Source organism: Watersipora subatra, chromosome 10 (assembly GCF_963576615.1).
Source record: "Watersipora subatra chromosome 10, tzWatSuba1.1, whole genome shotgun sequence".
Lineage (NCBI taxonomy): Eukaryota > Metazoa > Bryozoa > Gymnolaemata > Cheilostomatida > Watersiporidae > Watersipora > Watersipora subatra.
This window is the reverse complement of record NC_088717.1, coordinates 36409802-36427143: the sequence shown is the minus strand read 5'-3', so window position 1 is coordinate 36427143 and position 17342 is coordinate 36409802. Positions and strand designations below refer to the sequence as shown.

The window sequence follows — 17342 nt, the reverse complement described above, 5'->3', positions numbered from 1 at the left end:
TAGAAAAATATTTATAACTTTTGATAAAATATTTTAAAATTTACATCCATGGCAATTTCTTGTGTCATAAACTAATTTAGATCAAATTCTGAAGCTTATTAACTATATTAGATTATTTATAATTGAACTCTACGTGATTATTCGTGCATGGCAGACATTTAGAATGTCTTTAAATTATAAAATCACATGACATCTTGTGAAATACCATCTCAGCATGAAATAAACCAGAGTGTGAATTAGAGCATAATTAAAATATCGATGAACACCTGGGACAAGAAAGAACGACCTGGGACAAGAAAGAACGACCTGGGACAAGAAAGAACGACCTGGGACAAGAAAGAACGATCTGGGACAAGAAAGAACACCTGGGACAAGAAAGAACGATCTGGGACAAGAAAGAACACCTGGGACAAGAAAGAACACCTGGGACAAGAAAGAACACCTGGGACAAGAAAGAACACCTGGGACAAGAAAGAACACCTGGGACAAGAAAGAACACCTGGGACAAGAAAGAACACCTGGGACAAGAAAGAACACCTGGGACAAGAAAGAACACCTGGGACAAGAAAGAACACCTGGGACAAGAAAGAACACCTGGGACAAGAAAGAACACCTGGGACAAGAAAGAACACCTGGGACAAGAAAGAACACCTGGGACAAGAAAGAACACCTGGGACAAGAAAGAACACCTGGGACAAGAAAGAACACCTGGGACAAGAAAGAACACCTGGGACAAGAAAGAACGACCTGCGACAAGAAAGAACGACCTGGGACAAGAAAGAACGACCTGGGACAAGAAAGAACGACCTGGGACAAGAAAGAACGACCTGGGACAAGAAAGAACGACCTGGGACAAGAAAGAACGCTAAACATGAACCTACAAATGAATTTAGTAGATTTTATCAAAAATTATCAGTATTTCATTTGCAATTGTTTTTTATGTGTGAGTTAATCTGACTGCCAGGATGTTTCAAAATTAAAATTGACAAAACTTGGTAACGGTTTAAACGCCAAGAAAAAAAATGATGTTACTAGTTATTATACAAACTATGTTAAATATGTTATGTTGTTATAGTTGATATTGGCTATTGCATTCGATTCGCAGCATTACGCGTCTCTGTTTTTTGGCCTCATTGCAACTTTAGACATCATAATCGCGCTTTGCATTTTGCAAAGCTTTTGAACTTTTAATCGCTATCAAGTTTCGTTCATTTTAAAGTGGAAACATTTTGGCAGTCAGACCTCGAACATAAAAAACAATCACAAAGTCTAGAGAAATACCAGCAGTTTTTAATAAAAGTGAATAAAATATTGTGTTAGTTCATCTTTTTAATACCAAAATGTATGAAAGAAAAGCTAAAATCTAGCTCGTGTTCCTATAAGTTAGCGGCACCTGTTTTGATTTAAATTGTTTAACTAAGATCAGAGTCTGTTAATAACAAGCTCAATCAGTTATGCTAGTAGTAAGACATACTGAAGTTATGGAACAGAATCTAACATGAGCTAACATAACAAGCTCACCTGCTGAGCAATTTATGACTTCAATTAGATACATACTGCAAATATGAACTCACTAACCTAGTAACCTTCTAGTGACGTTCCACTGCTTGGAGTTGAGGTGAAGTATTATAATAACATGTTATTTATTTATATGTTATTATACTTTGTATAACAACATATAAATATAGTTACAACTATATTATAATGTTGTAAATATAATTATAGCGTTATGTAATTTGTTACTTATTTATAAATTTGTAAAAACTCATTATCCCTGTAGCATATACGTAATAAATGTTTTTTTTCTTGCATTTACCAAAGTGGTAGCATTTTTGTAGCTCTAATCGCTGCTATAATTATGAACCTCCTGCAGGCAACACTGCATAAATATAAACACCAGCCGCATACAAGCACAATTAGACAGAAATGAGTAAATTTGCTACTTCATAACTTTTTTAGTAAAGAGTGGAAAAGCTGAGAGTAAGGTACTACTCTAAACATATCATATCTACGGTTGTCTGAGTTTATTATCACTAGTATGCACCGCGCACCATGAGAGATATATCGGTATATGTACAATTATTCCATTATGCAGCTATGAGATGAAGTAGTTAGTTGGTACTGAACTTAGCTGCAAACCTGGATATATGGGTTCAACTCCTGTGCAACACATTTTTTTCTAACACTTTTGCGTGGCTTTGAACAGACAGGCAGAGAGACGGGCATAGATCTTACTATAGTAAAGGGTATATATATACACCTGTACATGTACATGTGTACTTTTATTAGACAATCCATAATCATTTTTACAAAAAAATGTATTTTGAATATGGTGCCAAAAAGTGGATGAGAAAAAATTATTACCATGTGGTGTCATAAACACAGGAACAAAAATATATACAAAAAAAACTTGACATTATTAAGTTGAAGTACACATCTTACCTCTTTTTACAAAAGGTTTAAAGAATCAGCAACACAACTGTTAAGTGCATCTTTTGATAATTATAAAATAAAACCGTCTCGCTGTGGATATCTGGTACTGAATAATTAAGACATATCAGAGATATGTGAAGGAGTTAAACCATTCAGTATTTTGAATCTAAAAATGTTAGTAAAATAAGTTGGCATTTTTGGCAGCAAGGGAGAACATCCACTTTTCTAAACAAAATCCAGATGGGACAAAACAATGTGGTAACATTAGTTAATTACATACAAGTTGTAATGCAGTCTTCTGTAAAAAAATAACCTGTCTAACAGTGATTTTAGAGGCTTGTAACAACTGACTTATTAACTTAAACATTTTTTAATTAAACCTTTGGCTCAAACAAATTAGATGCATCTGCATGTAATTATTTGATAACACTGAAAATTATTACAAATATTATGTCCAAATTCTTGTATGTAGCTTTAGCTTAGTGGGCAAACAAGGCTACAAGAAAAGTAAAGCATCTTTATTTCTTGCTGATTTTTCTGGATGTAAATTACAAGTGCTTCTCATGGAGAATTCTGAAAATGATTTTTATGAAAGACTAGATTTTTGTTCATAGAGAGATCGGTAGAGAGATAAATAGATAAATAGATAGAGAGATAGATAGAGAGATAGATAGAGAGATAGAGAGAGATAGATAGAGAGATAGGGAGATAGATAGAGAGATAGATAGAGATAGAGATAGATAGAGAGATAGATAGATAGAGAGAGAGATAGGGAGATAGAGAGATATATAGAGAGATAGAGAGATAGAGATAGAGGTAGAAAGATAGAGAGATAGATAGATAGAGAGATAGATAGAGACATAGATAGAGAGATAGAGAGATAGATAGAGAGATATATAGAGAGATAGAGAGATAGAGAGATATATAGAAAGAGATAGAGAGATAAATATCAACTTCATTATCAGAGGTTAATGCTGTCCAAAGTAAATTAGAACATGAGCCAAAACAGAAATAAAAAACAGTAAAGTAAATTATATGTATCGAAAGCAAAAGCTCTTTTTGCATAATCCTATTCTATAATGTAAATTGGTAAGGTAATATGGTAATGTGGTGTCTAGTATAAGGTCTAGTAGATTTTGAAGTAAGTAGGAATGTAATGGATGGTCAGGCAGGTTAGAGATACAATCTGAGTATTTTAAACAGCAAATATCTTAAAAACACAGTTATCTCCTCAGCATTAAGGGCACTCCGACGCTGAATGTAACTGTCCATATCATAAAAACTTTTATTCTTTATTATGTTAAGCCAATGATACTGAATACTCTCTCGGAGAGGATGATACCTGGACTACATTTGTATAAGATGTCTCCAATATGACGACTATTTGTTATTACATAATTATTATTACTGCATTGTCATGCGGGAGAATACCTTACAGGCCATTCAGTTCAAACCGGGTTCAGTCTGTACTAATCTATAATAGGTCTGAACGGCGATTAGCTAAACTATTTATTATCTGAATGAAATTCAATACAGCTCTATATTTTATTGAATTCTGCAATGCTCATCAGGTACTTCCAGGTACAGATAGATAATTCGATGCGGATATGCTTATCGGCGAGGAGTGTATTGCCTAATCGTGTTATGAAGTCATATGGCAGCTAATATATTATTTAGAATTAACTATTGATACAAGTTAATCTTTTTAGGTTTCAATAGCAAGGAACCAGTAGATCACAAATGAACTGAGTTATAAGCTTGTCTTACAAAGGAAAAACCGATCTTGGTTCACGCTTGGTCACACAATTATTGAAATAATCGTTATTGTTATATGGAAGCCTTTTATTGTTCTTTTTACTCCGAGAGCCAATGATCAAACCTATAAACAACTTGTTAACAGTAACCATAATAAACCTTGTTTTGACTTAACTTGTGAAGCCACACAGCCACTTATTGTTGTTGCCCGCGCTTGTTTTAAAATTAAGCAAACCTATAGAATGTCGAGAAAGCGCTCCAGCCACCGTCTAAAGGCAATATCTGGTCACATTCACCACAGGTGCCATTTAAGGGCGCACCTCTTTGATTATGTAAACAGTGACAGGTAATTCAATTCAACAAATACAAGAGACCCTGATGACAGCCCTAATTGCTGCCTAAGCTGATTAGCTAATAAAAGAGTTATTCACAGGGTTAATAAGTCAGTACTTCATAATTTAGAGCCAGGATCGCCTAGTTAAGGGCAGAAGTACGAAATTCGTACGATGCACAAATGCTCACTAATTGTGCAGTTAATTAGGTAATATCGTGACAAGCATAGCTAATTTTAAAATAATGAAATTATTTATTTATTGTTATATACAAATATATTACAAACACTGTTTTCTATATCATGACATCAACATACTACATCCACCATCGCATGTTTCAGTTTATGAACTTACTGTTACTACAACCTACAATTCACTAACCTGACTCTTCTGCACTACTATAATTAGACTATCAACTTTCAAAACGCATTTGTTCAACTCACTCAATAATTCCTAAATTCTGTTTTTACTTTTTTTCTTTTGGCATGTAGGGAAAACACCATTTTGTTGATGATTATCAACGTCAATAAAAGTTATTTACATTTTATGATATATTGATATTTTTTTTGTAATTTGAAACTGTTGGTATTACAGAGTAATCCATGTCTGCTGAAATAATATGATTACAATTGTTTTGTTTTTCTGATGCTATTTATAAGCTTGCTTTTGCTGTTTTGCTGTTTATCCTGTCCATTGCAACTTTTATCAGTGGTACAAATTGTAGCTAATATGCTGTTAATACCTAGAACAATAAATGCAAGCTATGTAGATAAATGACAATATTGACGTTGACTAAAAAAAAAGTAAGATTGCAATGGTATTAGGAAATTTAATGGACAAATAACATATTTAATTATGAAGGTAAATGTTTCTAGAGAACCATGCAGAAATGACGATTTATAAATTTTCTAAGAAACTGGCAGTCTGGTGTCCTGTGAGATATTGTCAGTTGTAATAACTAAGTGCACAATTATTCTGAGGAGTGGCCAAATGGTGGATTGGTGCAGGTGGAGAGTGTCGATCTATCAATCTTAAAGTAGCAATTTCAAACCCTATTGATAGCAGTTTTTTTTAACCTCCAACCGTGGTTTTGGACAAACAGACAAGCAAATATGGCTCATTTCATAGTAAAAATTCATTAAAGTGCTAACTAGCAGTCATCCTCTCTCTGTGTCCATACATTTTCCTAAAAGTTGTTGATCGCAAAAATAGGTAAACTTAAATCGATGTGTAACTCAAAATGAGATGATAACTCATATTGGAGCCATTCACTTTTATGTCTGTAATTTTTAAGCGCGATTTCTAGAAAAAGGGAAATTTTTGTGCGTAAGTTGATATCAGTCGCTTGTACCTACTATAAAACCTTACCCGATGTACTAAGAGTTGTGTGCTGGCTTGAATGTTTATATATAGTTGCGGTAAATATAGTCAGCCCAAAGGAAAACTTAGCTATAGTGATGACATTAACAAGAATCCATAAATATAGCTCAGAAATGCTCTTCAGGGAACTATTTACACGCCTTTCAAACTTCAGAGAAATTAAATACATAAAAGAAATGTTAATACCTTACACTACTGGTTAATCTGGGGCTTCAAAGGCTGAGACACGCTCGCTATAGAGTTTTACACTGAATAGTAATAAAAGAAATGACATGTAGTAGCTATTCCCTTTTGTATTGAGGTGCTGCCAAAATAGACAACTACGTAGCTGCATACTGACTGGAAACCAGTGGAACCTTGTGCAGATAGATAATCAGCTGTGGGCAATGCTACACTGAGCAGCTTTAACCATAAAATTAAATCTAATATGAGAGTCAAGACTAAGGCAGCACCCTCAGGGATACAACGAGTAGCTTTGAACACAAAGTTAGAATTTAATCTGGGAACTAACACTAAGACAGCGCATCTAAGAGATACAACATAGTGTGTGTTTGATAAGTGTACTCAAACACTAGCTCTCTGATTGCTTCTGCCTTTTAGCGGCTCCACCGACAAACATGTAATATTGATTAGTATTAAAAGCATGCATTTGATTTTGGTTGAAGGGCAACACGTAATGCTGTACTGGTTATGAAAACACTACTATATGCTTAAAGAGGCACAGACAAGCACCTGTTGCTCAACTACATTAAATGAAGAGCAGCTACAGAAATGATTAAAACTAGATTAAAACTACATGCACTCTGTTTGCAATGCTCTTTGCATGGTTCAAGTAGTAACACTGTAAGATATTGAATCAGTAATTTTAATCTAAGTAACTATGTTATCAGACACTCTAGAAGTGCTCTCCACCTTTTTAAAAAATTATTCAAATAGAAAATTGATTTTATTTAAAATAAATTTTTTGGTGGTCAGTTGTTTCATGATGTTCAGATATCTTGTCTTGCTTTAGAAAAAACAATTTAATCAGAAGATCTCGTCAGATCAGAAGAATCAGAAGATCTCGTCAGCAAATAAGCTAATATCATTTTACAACAAAACCACCAACCAACTTTGTATGTTGCAAAAGTTAAAATATCATGGCGCAGCGTCAGATGCCACTTTATTACCCTAGGACACTTATGTATTCGCGTCATCTAACTTTTGCGTTTTCGCGGCAACAACCTCTCGCGAAAATTTCATGAGCGAAACTAAACTATCATAACGAACGAGCGAAAACGCGAAAATAAATGGCTTTCTTCATTGATATTCACAATAAAATCGTCATATTAGAAATGCAGGCAATTTTCGTGTGTGGTTGGCTCATTGGGCAAGTTTTGCTAAACTCATTATAGCTAATACACCGACTGAGCAGCTTGGCAAAACAAATTAAGATAATAATTTTTTTTTGGAAAAGCCTAGACAAATGAAGAAGATGATGATATTAGTTTAGTCATTGAATTTGTAACTGATGAGGATGACAGTCTGGTAAAGAAAGTCATAAAATTGAATAATGATTATTGTGGTGATGGATTTTATTACCAACCAAAAGCAATAACAACCCGGGGCCATGGCCACCGCGGCACCGCGTGATATAAATACTTGAATTCTAATATTGGTACAACATCAGTCACTGCTGCAGGGACCTTGACGATATTGATAGTCCAGGAGACAAACTGCAGCAAGCGATCAAATTGTATTATTGATCTCGCCTACACATTTCTACCTGCGGTTCACAAATACAAACTACCGTATTTTTCGGACAATTAGCCGCTACTTTTTTCTGATGATTTGAGCCATGCAGCTTATAGGTAGGCCTACAAGGGTGCGGCTAATCACTGTGGCTTATTCTGTGGCTTTTTCTTTCACCGCTAGGGCGCACTAAGCTAGGGCGCACTAACGGGAATCTCCAATTAGTGCACTTCTAACTGTGAAAGAAAATACGAAACAATGCCTCACGGTACTGTCCCGTTAGGCACTAAGTTAAAAAGCATCGGATAATACGAAACTGCCGTTCTGCACTGTTCCGTTTTAAATGGCAAAGTTGCTGCCGCGTTAAAAAGCACAGTCCTTAGTTCTGCGGCCTATAGTAAGGTGCGGCTTATGTATTGTTTTATTATCGTTTTTGGAAAATAAAGCACATGTAGCTTAAATAGAGGTGCGGTTTATAGTCCAAACAGTACGGTAGTCCCAAATTGAAAAATATTTCGTACCAGTGAACTGGACCTGAGGAATCTAATGTTTGTTCCACTGCATTTATTTTCACATCACTATATTTTCACACTCATCAGAGCTGCGAAATTAAGTTCCAGCGAAATTTTACTCTGTATGCTACTCACGAAACTAAATACTAGCGAAATATAAGTGTCCTAGGGTATGTAAGATTAGATCAGGTGGTATCTTAATATACAAGGTATCATAAAAGCAGATCAGGTGACACATTGATATATAAAGTATCATAAAGGTAGATCAAGTGACACATTAATATATAAGGTATCATAAAGGTAGATCAGGTGACACATTGATATATAAGGTAGCATAAAGATAGATCAGGTGACACATTGATGTTTAAGGTAGCATAAAGGTAGATCAGGTGACACATTGATATATAAGGCATCGTGAAATTACCTTAGGTGAAATTTCAATATAAGGGTATGATTAAGCTGTATGAGGGGACATCCTGATGAGAAGAATAATTAGTGTATTGTTTAGAAGTAATGAGCAATTTGAATAACTTTTACCATAGCTTTCCAAAGAAATCTCGGGCACTGCTTAAACAAGCAAACCGCTTTTAATATAATAGCTTTCAAGTCATTCATTTTTAACGAGCTACCCAATAAACCTACTGTAACCTATAATTTGGATCACCTGTTGTTTATTTGAATCATGATAATTTTAAACAGATTTTCACTAAGGTCTTTCCAATTTAATAAACTTTCAGACAAGACACCTACTGAGATGAAAATACTTCAGCGACATAGGTAATTGTCTATAATAGTATCATTGATATTACATAGCTACAGTGTAGCGTACTACATTCACCATTCCATGTTTCAGTCTGCAAACTTTCCTTTACTACTCTACTAATAGTTTACCTTACTTTTATATGTTTTGCTTTTGTCTTTTTTCTCATGGTGCCATTTGACTATGTATTGACCAAATATATTTTACTAACTCTATAGATAGTCTAATTTGACCAACTATTGACCATATATAGATAGATAATTTATATCTTTTCATCTATCTGTCTATCTATATATCTATCTATCTATTTATCTATATAGCTATCTATCTATATAGCTATCTATCTATATATCTATATATCTATCTATCAATCTATCTATCTATATATCTATCTGTCTGTCTGTCTGTCTATCTATCTATAACCTACAATTCGCTATCCTGACTCTTTTTGCAGTACTATTAAATTACCAACTTGTAAACCTTGGTTGTTCAACTCACTCAATATATCCTGATTTCTGTCCTTTTATTTTTGTTTTGGCATGCAACGAAGCAAATCATTTGTTAATGCTGATCATTTGTATGATTGCTAATCCCAATAAAAAGTTATACAAACAGCTAACATTAATTCTATTGGAAGTTAAAGTGTCCTAGCTGAAGCTGTCCTAGCTGACCTATACATATATTTTTCTATACAATCATTGTTCCTTAGGGTCTATCAGGGACATGATCTTGTTAGTAGAAGAAGTGATCAGGATGTAACAAGACTCATAGCCTGTGGGAGTTGATGAGAGTGTCTAGAGTTCAGTCAGGTTTGCAGAAAGCTAATTGTTTGGTACATTACTAAATTAGTTTTACAAACTACCACTCTACAGGGTTGATGTCCTGATAAATGAGCAGCTGCGCAACACTCCAGCTTTACTCATGCTGAAAGCTTGTTGTGGTACTTGATTTAAATTAGTGTTGCACTTAGAACAAATATTTTACATTCTTTGAAGTTCGTACATCGGCGTTCGCTTTCAAAGTGGGATATATTCACTTATTTTACTAACACTGCTGGATTATAAATATTGAACGGTTAACTCCTTTATATGTCTCTGATATGTTTCAACTCTCAAGTACCAAATATCCACAATGTGATGATTTTATTTTGTACTTACTAATAGATGCACTAAACAATTGTATTGCTAATGCTTTTAATATTTTGTCAAAAGAGATAAGATCTATACCTAAACGTAATTAGTTTTAAGTCTTCCTTGTATAGACTTTTGTTTTTGAGTCTATGATACCACATCTCAATGCTTTTTATTTATTTATCTGCACCATGTTTTTTGTAAAACATGTTGTTTTTATCAAAATGATTTTTGACTGTCCAATTAACGTATATATGTACAACTGGGTACATTTTTACATTCACTCATTACAATATGCATATTTTTTCTTAAACAGAAACTTGATAGAACTGGTTTCTTTTTGGTTTGCTAACCTGATGTAACCTAAAAAACCACAACAGTAGCGCAAATACAGTTTCTGGAAAATCATGTGAGTTCCGAATGATATATGGTTGGTTCTCCTCATTGATGTGTCATTTTCTACAATTTAGCGATATCTTATATATTGAGATGTTACCTGGTATAATTTTCTGATATCTTATGTATATGGTGTCACTTTGTTTAATTTCAGAAAATCAAAGTGCCACTTCATCTAATTCTACTGTACCTTATATATCAAAGTGTAATCTGATCTAGTGTTTTAAAATCTTATATATTAAAGTGTCAACTGACACAATTTCATCATATGTTACTGTTTAGAACAAACTTATAAACTTGTGCCCTGGTTTTGTTGTAAGAAAATAATATCCTAGAACCAGATCTGATATCAACTGACCATCAACAGTTTTATTGTAAATAAATTCTATTTTTTTGGATCAGTTATTAGCTAAGGAATAAGCTCGTGAAACATTTTATATAAAAGCGTGTGGTTTTAAATTGGATACCTCAGTATATATACTGTTTTTACACTAGCAACTTGTAGTTGACAACTTGCATGCATATATATCAGCAAAAATAATAAAAAATGCTATATTAGTTGCACCAGTATGATAATTGCATAATAGACAATAATTTACGTAGTTCACATGATGCAGTTCAATAATTGCAGACTCTCTGATAGTTACTTAACTATAATTATAATCTAAATGAAGTGGTTCTATTGTTGCCCTCTTTTAACTTTATTGATATAAATTTGTACAAGCTCTGTACAATTTATTACCTGTAGCAGTTTTAAGGAAGTTTTAAGGACTAATTATTTTAATATTGCTGCTGAAGGTATAGTGGCTAAGAAAGGGTATTAGAAAATCAAGGAAAACGGAAATCAACTGTTGCAGGTGCACCAGACAAACAGGCAAATAAATCATCCAACAAACCGATAGACAAATAAGCAAAAAACAAATATACAAATGAAAGAACAGACAGACATACAGCCAGACAGACATAGACTAGCCAACAGGTTGACAAGCAGCATACAAAAAACTGACAAGCGTACCATTAAACAAACAGACCAGCTGACAGACCAAAATACAAACTAACAGGCATATGTACAGAAAGACAGATATGCTACCAAGCAGAAAGACAGACAAACATACAGGCAGGTGGGTGGGCAGGCGAACAGACAGATAAAAAGACAGTGAACAGCGAGACAGAAAGACAGGCAAACTGTCAGACAGCTCGACAGATTAATATATCAATAGACTGACAGACACACTGACAGACAGTAAACCCGAGATACATATTGTTAGACAACTAGGCAGACAAACAGACTGACAGTTGAACATCAAAAAACAGACGGACACACAGCAAAACAGACAAACAGACAAACATGCAGCAGATGGATGAACAGACAAAATAACAGAAAGTTGAAGATGACAAACAAAAATGCCGAATTGAAGGCAGAGAGTGATCTCGTGTTGTTGCAGTACTTGGTCATTCCTACAACACTTACATAGTTTCGGTGTCCCCTAAATCATTAATATACCTACATCATTTACATGTACTCAGTGAGCATTTCCCACATCATCTATTATATATTTTTGGTCTTACTCGGGATGTGCTAAGCGCAGGTCACTCAAGCGCAGTATCAGTCAGGCAGGTCAACCGAATTCACAAAACTAGCCTTGTCATACAATTACCTTTATTATGCCAAAGTAGCTCAGCTTGTACGTATTATACCATCATAAAAACAAACATGTACATAACAGCTATTGTGAGATAAACTTGGTTAATAGGCTAAGAATTCCTTCAGGCAAATGACTAGACAAAATAGGTCATGACTGTGTCAACAGGGCTAAATTAGCTTCACCAAAACTGTTGTTCAAGAGACTGAGACTTCTGCTGTTGCAATATTGGAGAGCTGCTACATGGCAATATTAACAAAAGACAATTTTTTTTCATAGAAACCATAGAACATATAACATAATTTTGCAGATCTTAGACATTCTTATGGTAAGGTTAGTTTATGGGACTATATAGTATAGTAGCTATATGCTCACAGTTTATACACTCAAGGATGACCTAGTTAAGGTTTCATGAGAAATCGCAAACATTGCGAATTATCTCCCAATTTTTTCATATACTGCCTTAGATTGAATCAGTGTCTGTAATAACATATACTGTTACAAAGTATAATATAATGTTACATCTTACATATTACAATATCATAGTTGAGTACAGCATCTACACAGCAGTATAGTAAAGCTCTTTTTTATATTGATGTTGGCAAATTTTAGCATCCCTCGCATATGACATTACACATGCCATACGAATATGGGTTGCGTTTCTAGTTTTTAAACTGTTTTTCTGCTGACTTATTTGTTAACCCTTACAGGTGTCTCCCTCATGCTTTTTAATATTTCCAAATGCTGAATAATAAGTTTATTTTTTAGAGTAAAAGACTCGCCAATCAAAAATCAAATTAAATAAAACTCACTTATTCCATTTAGAAAAATATTTTCTAAGGCTACCTGTATTACATTAGTAATCATTGATGTAAACATTTAATGATGTACTAGCAAACGTGTCCGGAGAAGTATTGGTTGGTGCTAACTATACTAAAAAACTTTTATTTGATCCAGAAAGAAGCCAAAGACATCTACATGGTTAACAATAAAAACTAAGGGTAAGATTGTGAGCCATTTAATAAATAAAGTGAATCTACAAGAGATGGGCACTCAAGTTAACCCGCTTGCTCGAGCAAGCTTTGAATCTAGTCTCACTAATTATTTGCATTGAACTGATACTCTGGGAACTTTTACTTACTGTTGAATTGCACTGACTCAAAGCATCCTACCGGTAAGAATTGAATTGAGTCTTTACTGTCACCATAGAGGAATTGACTCGATTCTCCTCTTTTAATAAGCATAACGTCTGAAGTCGAAATGCATGATGTCTCTTTTTGTTACTGCTTTGACAAAAAATCCATCACAAACAGTGATGTCCTAAGTTACCCAATCTGTTACAAGATGCGCACCAAACGGAGCTTTAAGTGCAGTCCTATGTTGCCAGCCACACATGTTTTTTACATTACTTCGATATCACTAATAATATTATCAATAATCAATATCAATTATATTTTATTGGTTAATAATATGTACAACACATTAGCTTTATGGTTGGCATGCGCCCTGACAATAAGCTCATTTTTATTTTTTCATTATTATTTATTTCTATTTAAGCTTTATGGTTATTAATAAGCTTATTTTTAAGATTTTTATAAAATTCATAAATGTTTGGTGAATATCATTCGTTCTACTGAAAAGCCTTTAAAAGACGCGTGCTTGAACCTATACAAAAACAATGATCATGGATCGCAGTGTTATCAGATTCATCCAAAACTTTACCACAACAAATTTAGGGAGTTGGGTTATCATTGCCCAAAAATGAACCATTTGCATAGTTTTTCCTGTACTCCTGAAACCAGCATAAAATCGTGGCTTCGAGTTTTTTATGATTTAAGGTTTAAGATGAATGAAAATAAATGTTGTAAATAGTGACTTATAAAGCGGTTTTTAGTTTTGCAGACAGGCGAGCTAGCCACTAAGCCACACAGCCTGCAATGGCATCATTGGGCACATACTTATTACACCTGCCAATCTTTAATGGCGATTGGTTAAAATACCTGCACTTCACACTTGAACTATTTTACTGAACGAAAAATTTTACTAGAAGTAAAATACATGCCCAGACTTCTCTAAAATGCTATAAATATATGTATATATAGCATAAGCCCGATTAAACTTATGGTATACAAAATAGTAACCCAGCACCTACATTTAAATGCTAAATGGTAAATAAATGTTCATTTTCTGTGCAAAGTTTTTTTTATTACTCCTTGGGTAATGACATGTTTTTATTTTATGTTGCTTTATTTTACTTATGTTGATTAACTTTTTATTACCCAAGGGTTAATAAAAAATTCTGGTCATTACCCCTTGGGTAATAAAAACTATTTTTTATCAGTTTTTCATTACCCCTTGGGTAATACAAGACTATAACTTTTTTTACTAGTAAATTTTGTTTGGATTCTATGTGAATACCCAGCTGCAGCTCCGGGTATTCAACTAGTATACTTATAAACAGAGCTCTCTTATAAGTAGAAGCCTAATTCTTTTCTGAAAGCGTGTATCATCTCTACAGATGGCTCCCATTATTTTCCTTATAGTTTTGATGCATGTCTTTTCTTGTGACTGATGAACACGAATATACACACACTCTCATGAATTCAGCCCAAACATATTTCGGATGAAACTAAAACAAACTTCTGACATTTTAATATGCCAATTCATAGCTGACAAAAGTCAACTCACTATAAATACTTACAAACTCAGAAATAAACAGTAAATAAAAATATCTTTGATATCACTAATTTTCTTTAATACAGAGTTTTGTTTTTTATTTTGCATCCGCCTTGTTCTATTGTAACATCTATTGTAACATCTATTGTAACATCTATTGTAACATCTATTGTAACATCTATTGTAACATCTAATCTAAATACTAATAACTGACTCTCTTCCTCAGCTGAATGTCGTATGATGTTTTAAGATGATCATACATGTAGTTGCATCAATTATAGACATGCAGTTCTACCTTTTATGACTCGTATGTATATTCTGCTCTCATGTGACACCGATCTTCTGCTGATCTTGCAATATACTGACATCTCTTGACATAAATTAACCAATCATTTGGCTGCTAAAACTGATTTGAATTGCTTTGAACAAAAAGCCAACAGAAAATTTTTTCTCAAAAATTTTACAACTTACAACAAGCAATAAAATGATGAATTAATGAATTTTGAAAATATTTTCTTATCACCATCATATCCCTGTATATCAAAGAATGTTAACACTAAAATTAGAATTTTCTCAAAAATGATGTTTTAGGATTATACTACCTGATATGAATAGTTATGATCAGCATCTGAATGCCATTAATACTGAGGAGTTAAATGTTTTATTAGACATTTGCTCTCTAAAATACTCAGATCGCATCTTCAATCTGACCATCCATTAAATTCTTACTTTCCCTGGAATATCTATCCATATATATATATATCTATATATCTATCTATCATCTATACATCTATATATTTATTTATCTATATAAATATCTATATATCTATTTATCTATCTATCATCTATACATCTATATATTTATCTATCTGTCATCTATACATCTATATATATATATATATTTATCTATATATATCTATATATCTATATATTTATCTATCTTTCTATCTATATATCTATCTATTTATCTATCTATTTGTCTATCTATATATCTATTTAACTATTTATCTATCTATCTTTCTATCTATCTATCTATCTACCATCTATACATCTACATATCTATTTACCTATCTATATATCTCTATCTATTTATCTATCTATTTATCTATATACCTATTTATCTATCTATCTATCTATATATCATCAATACATCTATATGTCTATTTATCTATCTATCTATATATCTATCTATCTGTCTATATATCATCTATATATCTATTTATCTATCTATATATCTAAATATTTATCTATATATCTATCTATCATAGTAGACTGTACATGAGCCAAAGCTTGTCCTCACTTTGGTCTAATCCAACATTTCCACCCTGCTCTACTTCTTGCCATCTCTTTTATTTTTGGCAGTGTTTTTAAATTTAAATTTAGGCCTTCATTGAGAGTGGTTTTCATCATTCAATTGAACTTAGAACAGTTCTCAGAGAGGCAATCATATTCAATCTTTCTAACTTCTTTTAACCATCTTACATTCTTTTGATTTAGGATGGCCTTGAGTGACGACATTCCTTCCTTATTAGTACTTCAGTAGTAGTTGTCTTGGTCCTTTACGATTGGCCATAGTCGTCTCATCACAGATGCTTGCAGCTTGTAAGTTTGCACTCTGTAGACAGTCAATGGCTCAGAGCTATATAGCTAAGCTGATTTCAGATTAAATCTTTCAAACATTGCATTATATACAACATTATTTATTTTATCTAAACATTCGATATGTCATATCTAGGTGGCGACGAAATATTTGCATAAAAACAATGTAACAAACGGATTTATCAAATTGAGCTAAAAATAAAGCGAGGAGAATTTTGGATATGAACCCCACCTAGACGTTTGAGACACTCTAAGTGCTAGTTTGCTGACACTGTCAGGTAATAAGATCATATCAACGGGCAACCGCTGCCACGGCAGCAATTACAGGACACCTCTAGTTCACACTTATCACCGTATTGCGTAAGACGTCATGCAATCTAGAATAATTGTTTAGGTTAGGTCTAGTAGGGGAGACTGAGCGTGAGAAGATTGGAGTCTCAGAATACAAAGGGCAGTTGAGGCCGCAAAATGTAGAACATAGCTTCTTCTTATACTTCACACAGCAAATTTGATTGATTGTTGATGATAGCTCTATGCGTGACAATCACATGGGTCAATAGTATTTATGTTGTATTCAGATATCACATCTGCTATTGAAAAGATTGGCAGAGCTAATGCTATTAATTGTGTATATTGAATGAGCGTGGAGTGAGTTGCACGAGGCGAGGAGGCGAGGAGGCAGAGGCAGAGGCGAGAGGCGAGAAGCGTGTGAGTGGTTAAAGCAAAGCTGTTTATTGTGCTGCCGTGCGTTAGCCGCGTATCATCATGCCTTCTGCATTCGCGCATTTGCTTTTTTTCTAATAACAATACGAACGGTAAATACATTGTCCGTATTTCCATTTGGATTATAATCTGTGCCTTCAGTGAGCAAAGCAAAGCACCAGCCAGTAAGTTTATAAGCCATTGCTTTGTTCACATCTACGCATCTACATTTCGATACATCTAGGGTTTGAGGTACTGTCAGAACTTAGAATATCATTTGTAAAGTTCAGACT

The 17342-nt window shown here is 33.7% G+C and overlaps 2 protein-coding genes across 3 annotated transcripts in view; both read left to right on the top strand.

The window, feature by feature from the left end:
* The first annotated feature begins 258 nt into the window (after positions 1 to 258).
* LOC137407015 (nucleolar protein 58-like) overlaps positions 259 to 17342 on the top strand; it is a 19627-nt gene continuing 2543 nt past the window's right edge. The window contains exon 1 of the mRNA XM_068093619.1: positions 259 to 915. Within this exon, the coding sequence (XP_067949720.1) occupies positions 259 to 915 (657 nt within the window). The remainder of the gene's footprint in view (positions 916 to 17342) is intronic.
* LOC137405658 (gamma-aminobutyric acid receptor subunit alpha-5-like) overlaps positions 16985 to 17342 on the top strand; it is a 27696-nt gene continuing 27338 nt past the window's right edge. Inside the window, exon 1 of one of the 2 annotated variants that reach the window (XM_068091992.1) lies at positions 16985 to 17055. The gene's annotated coding sequence lies outside the window, so the exon portion shown is untranslated. Of the gene's footprint in view, positions 17056 to 17149; positions 17235 to 17342 lie in introns of those variants that run through there. The other variant, XM_068091991.1, reaches the window with a different exon arrangement.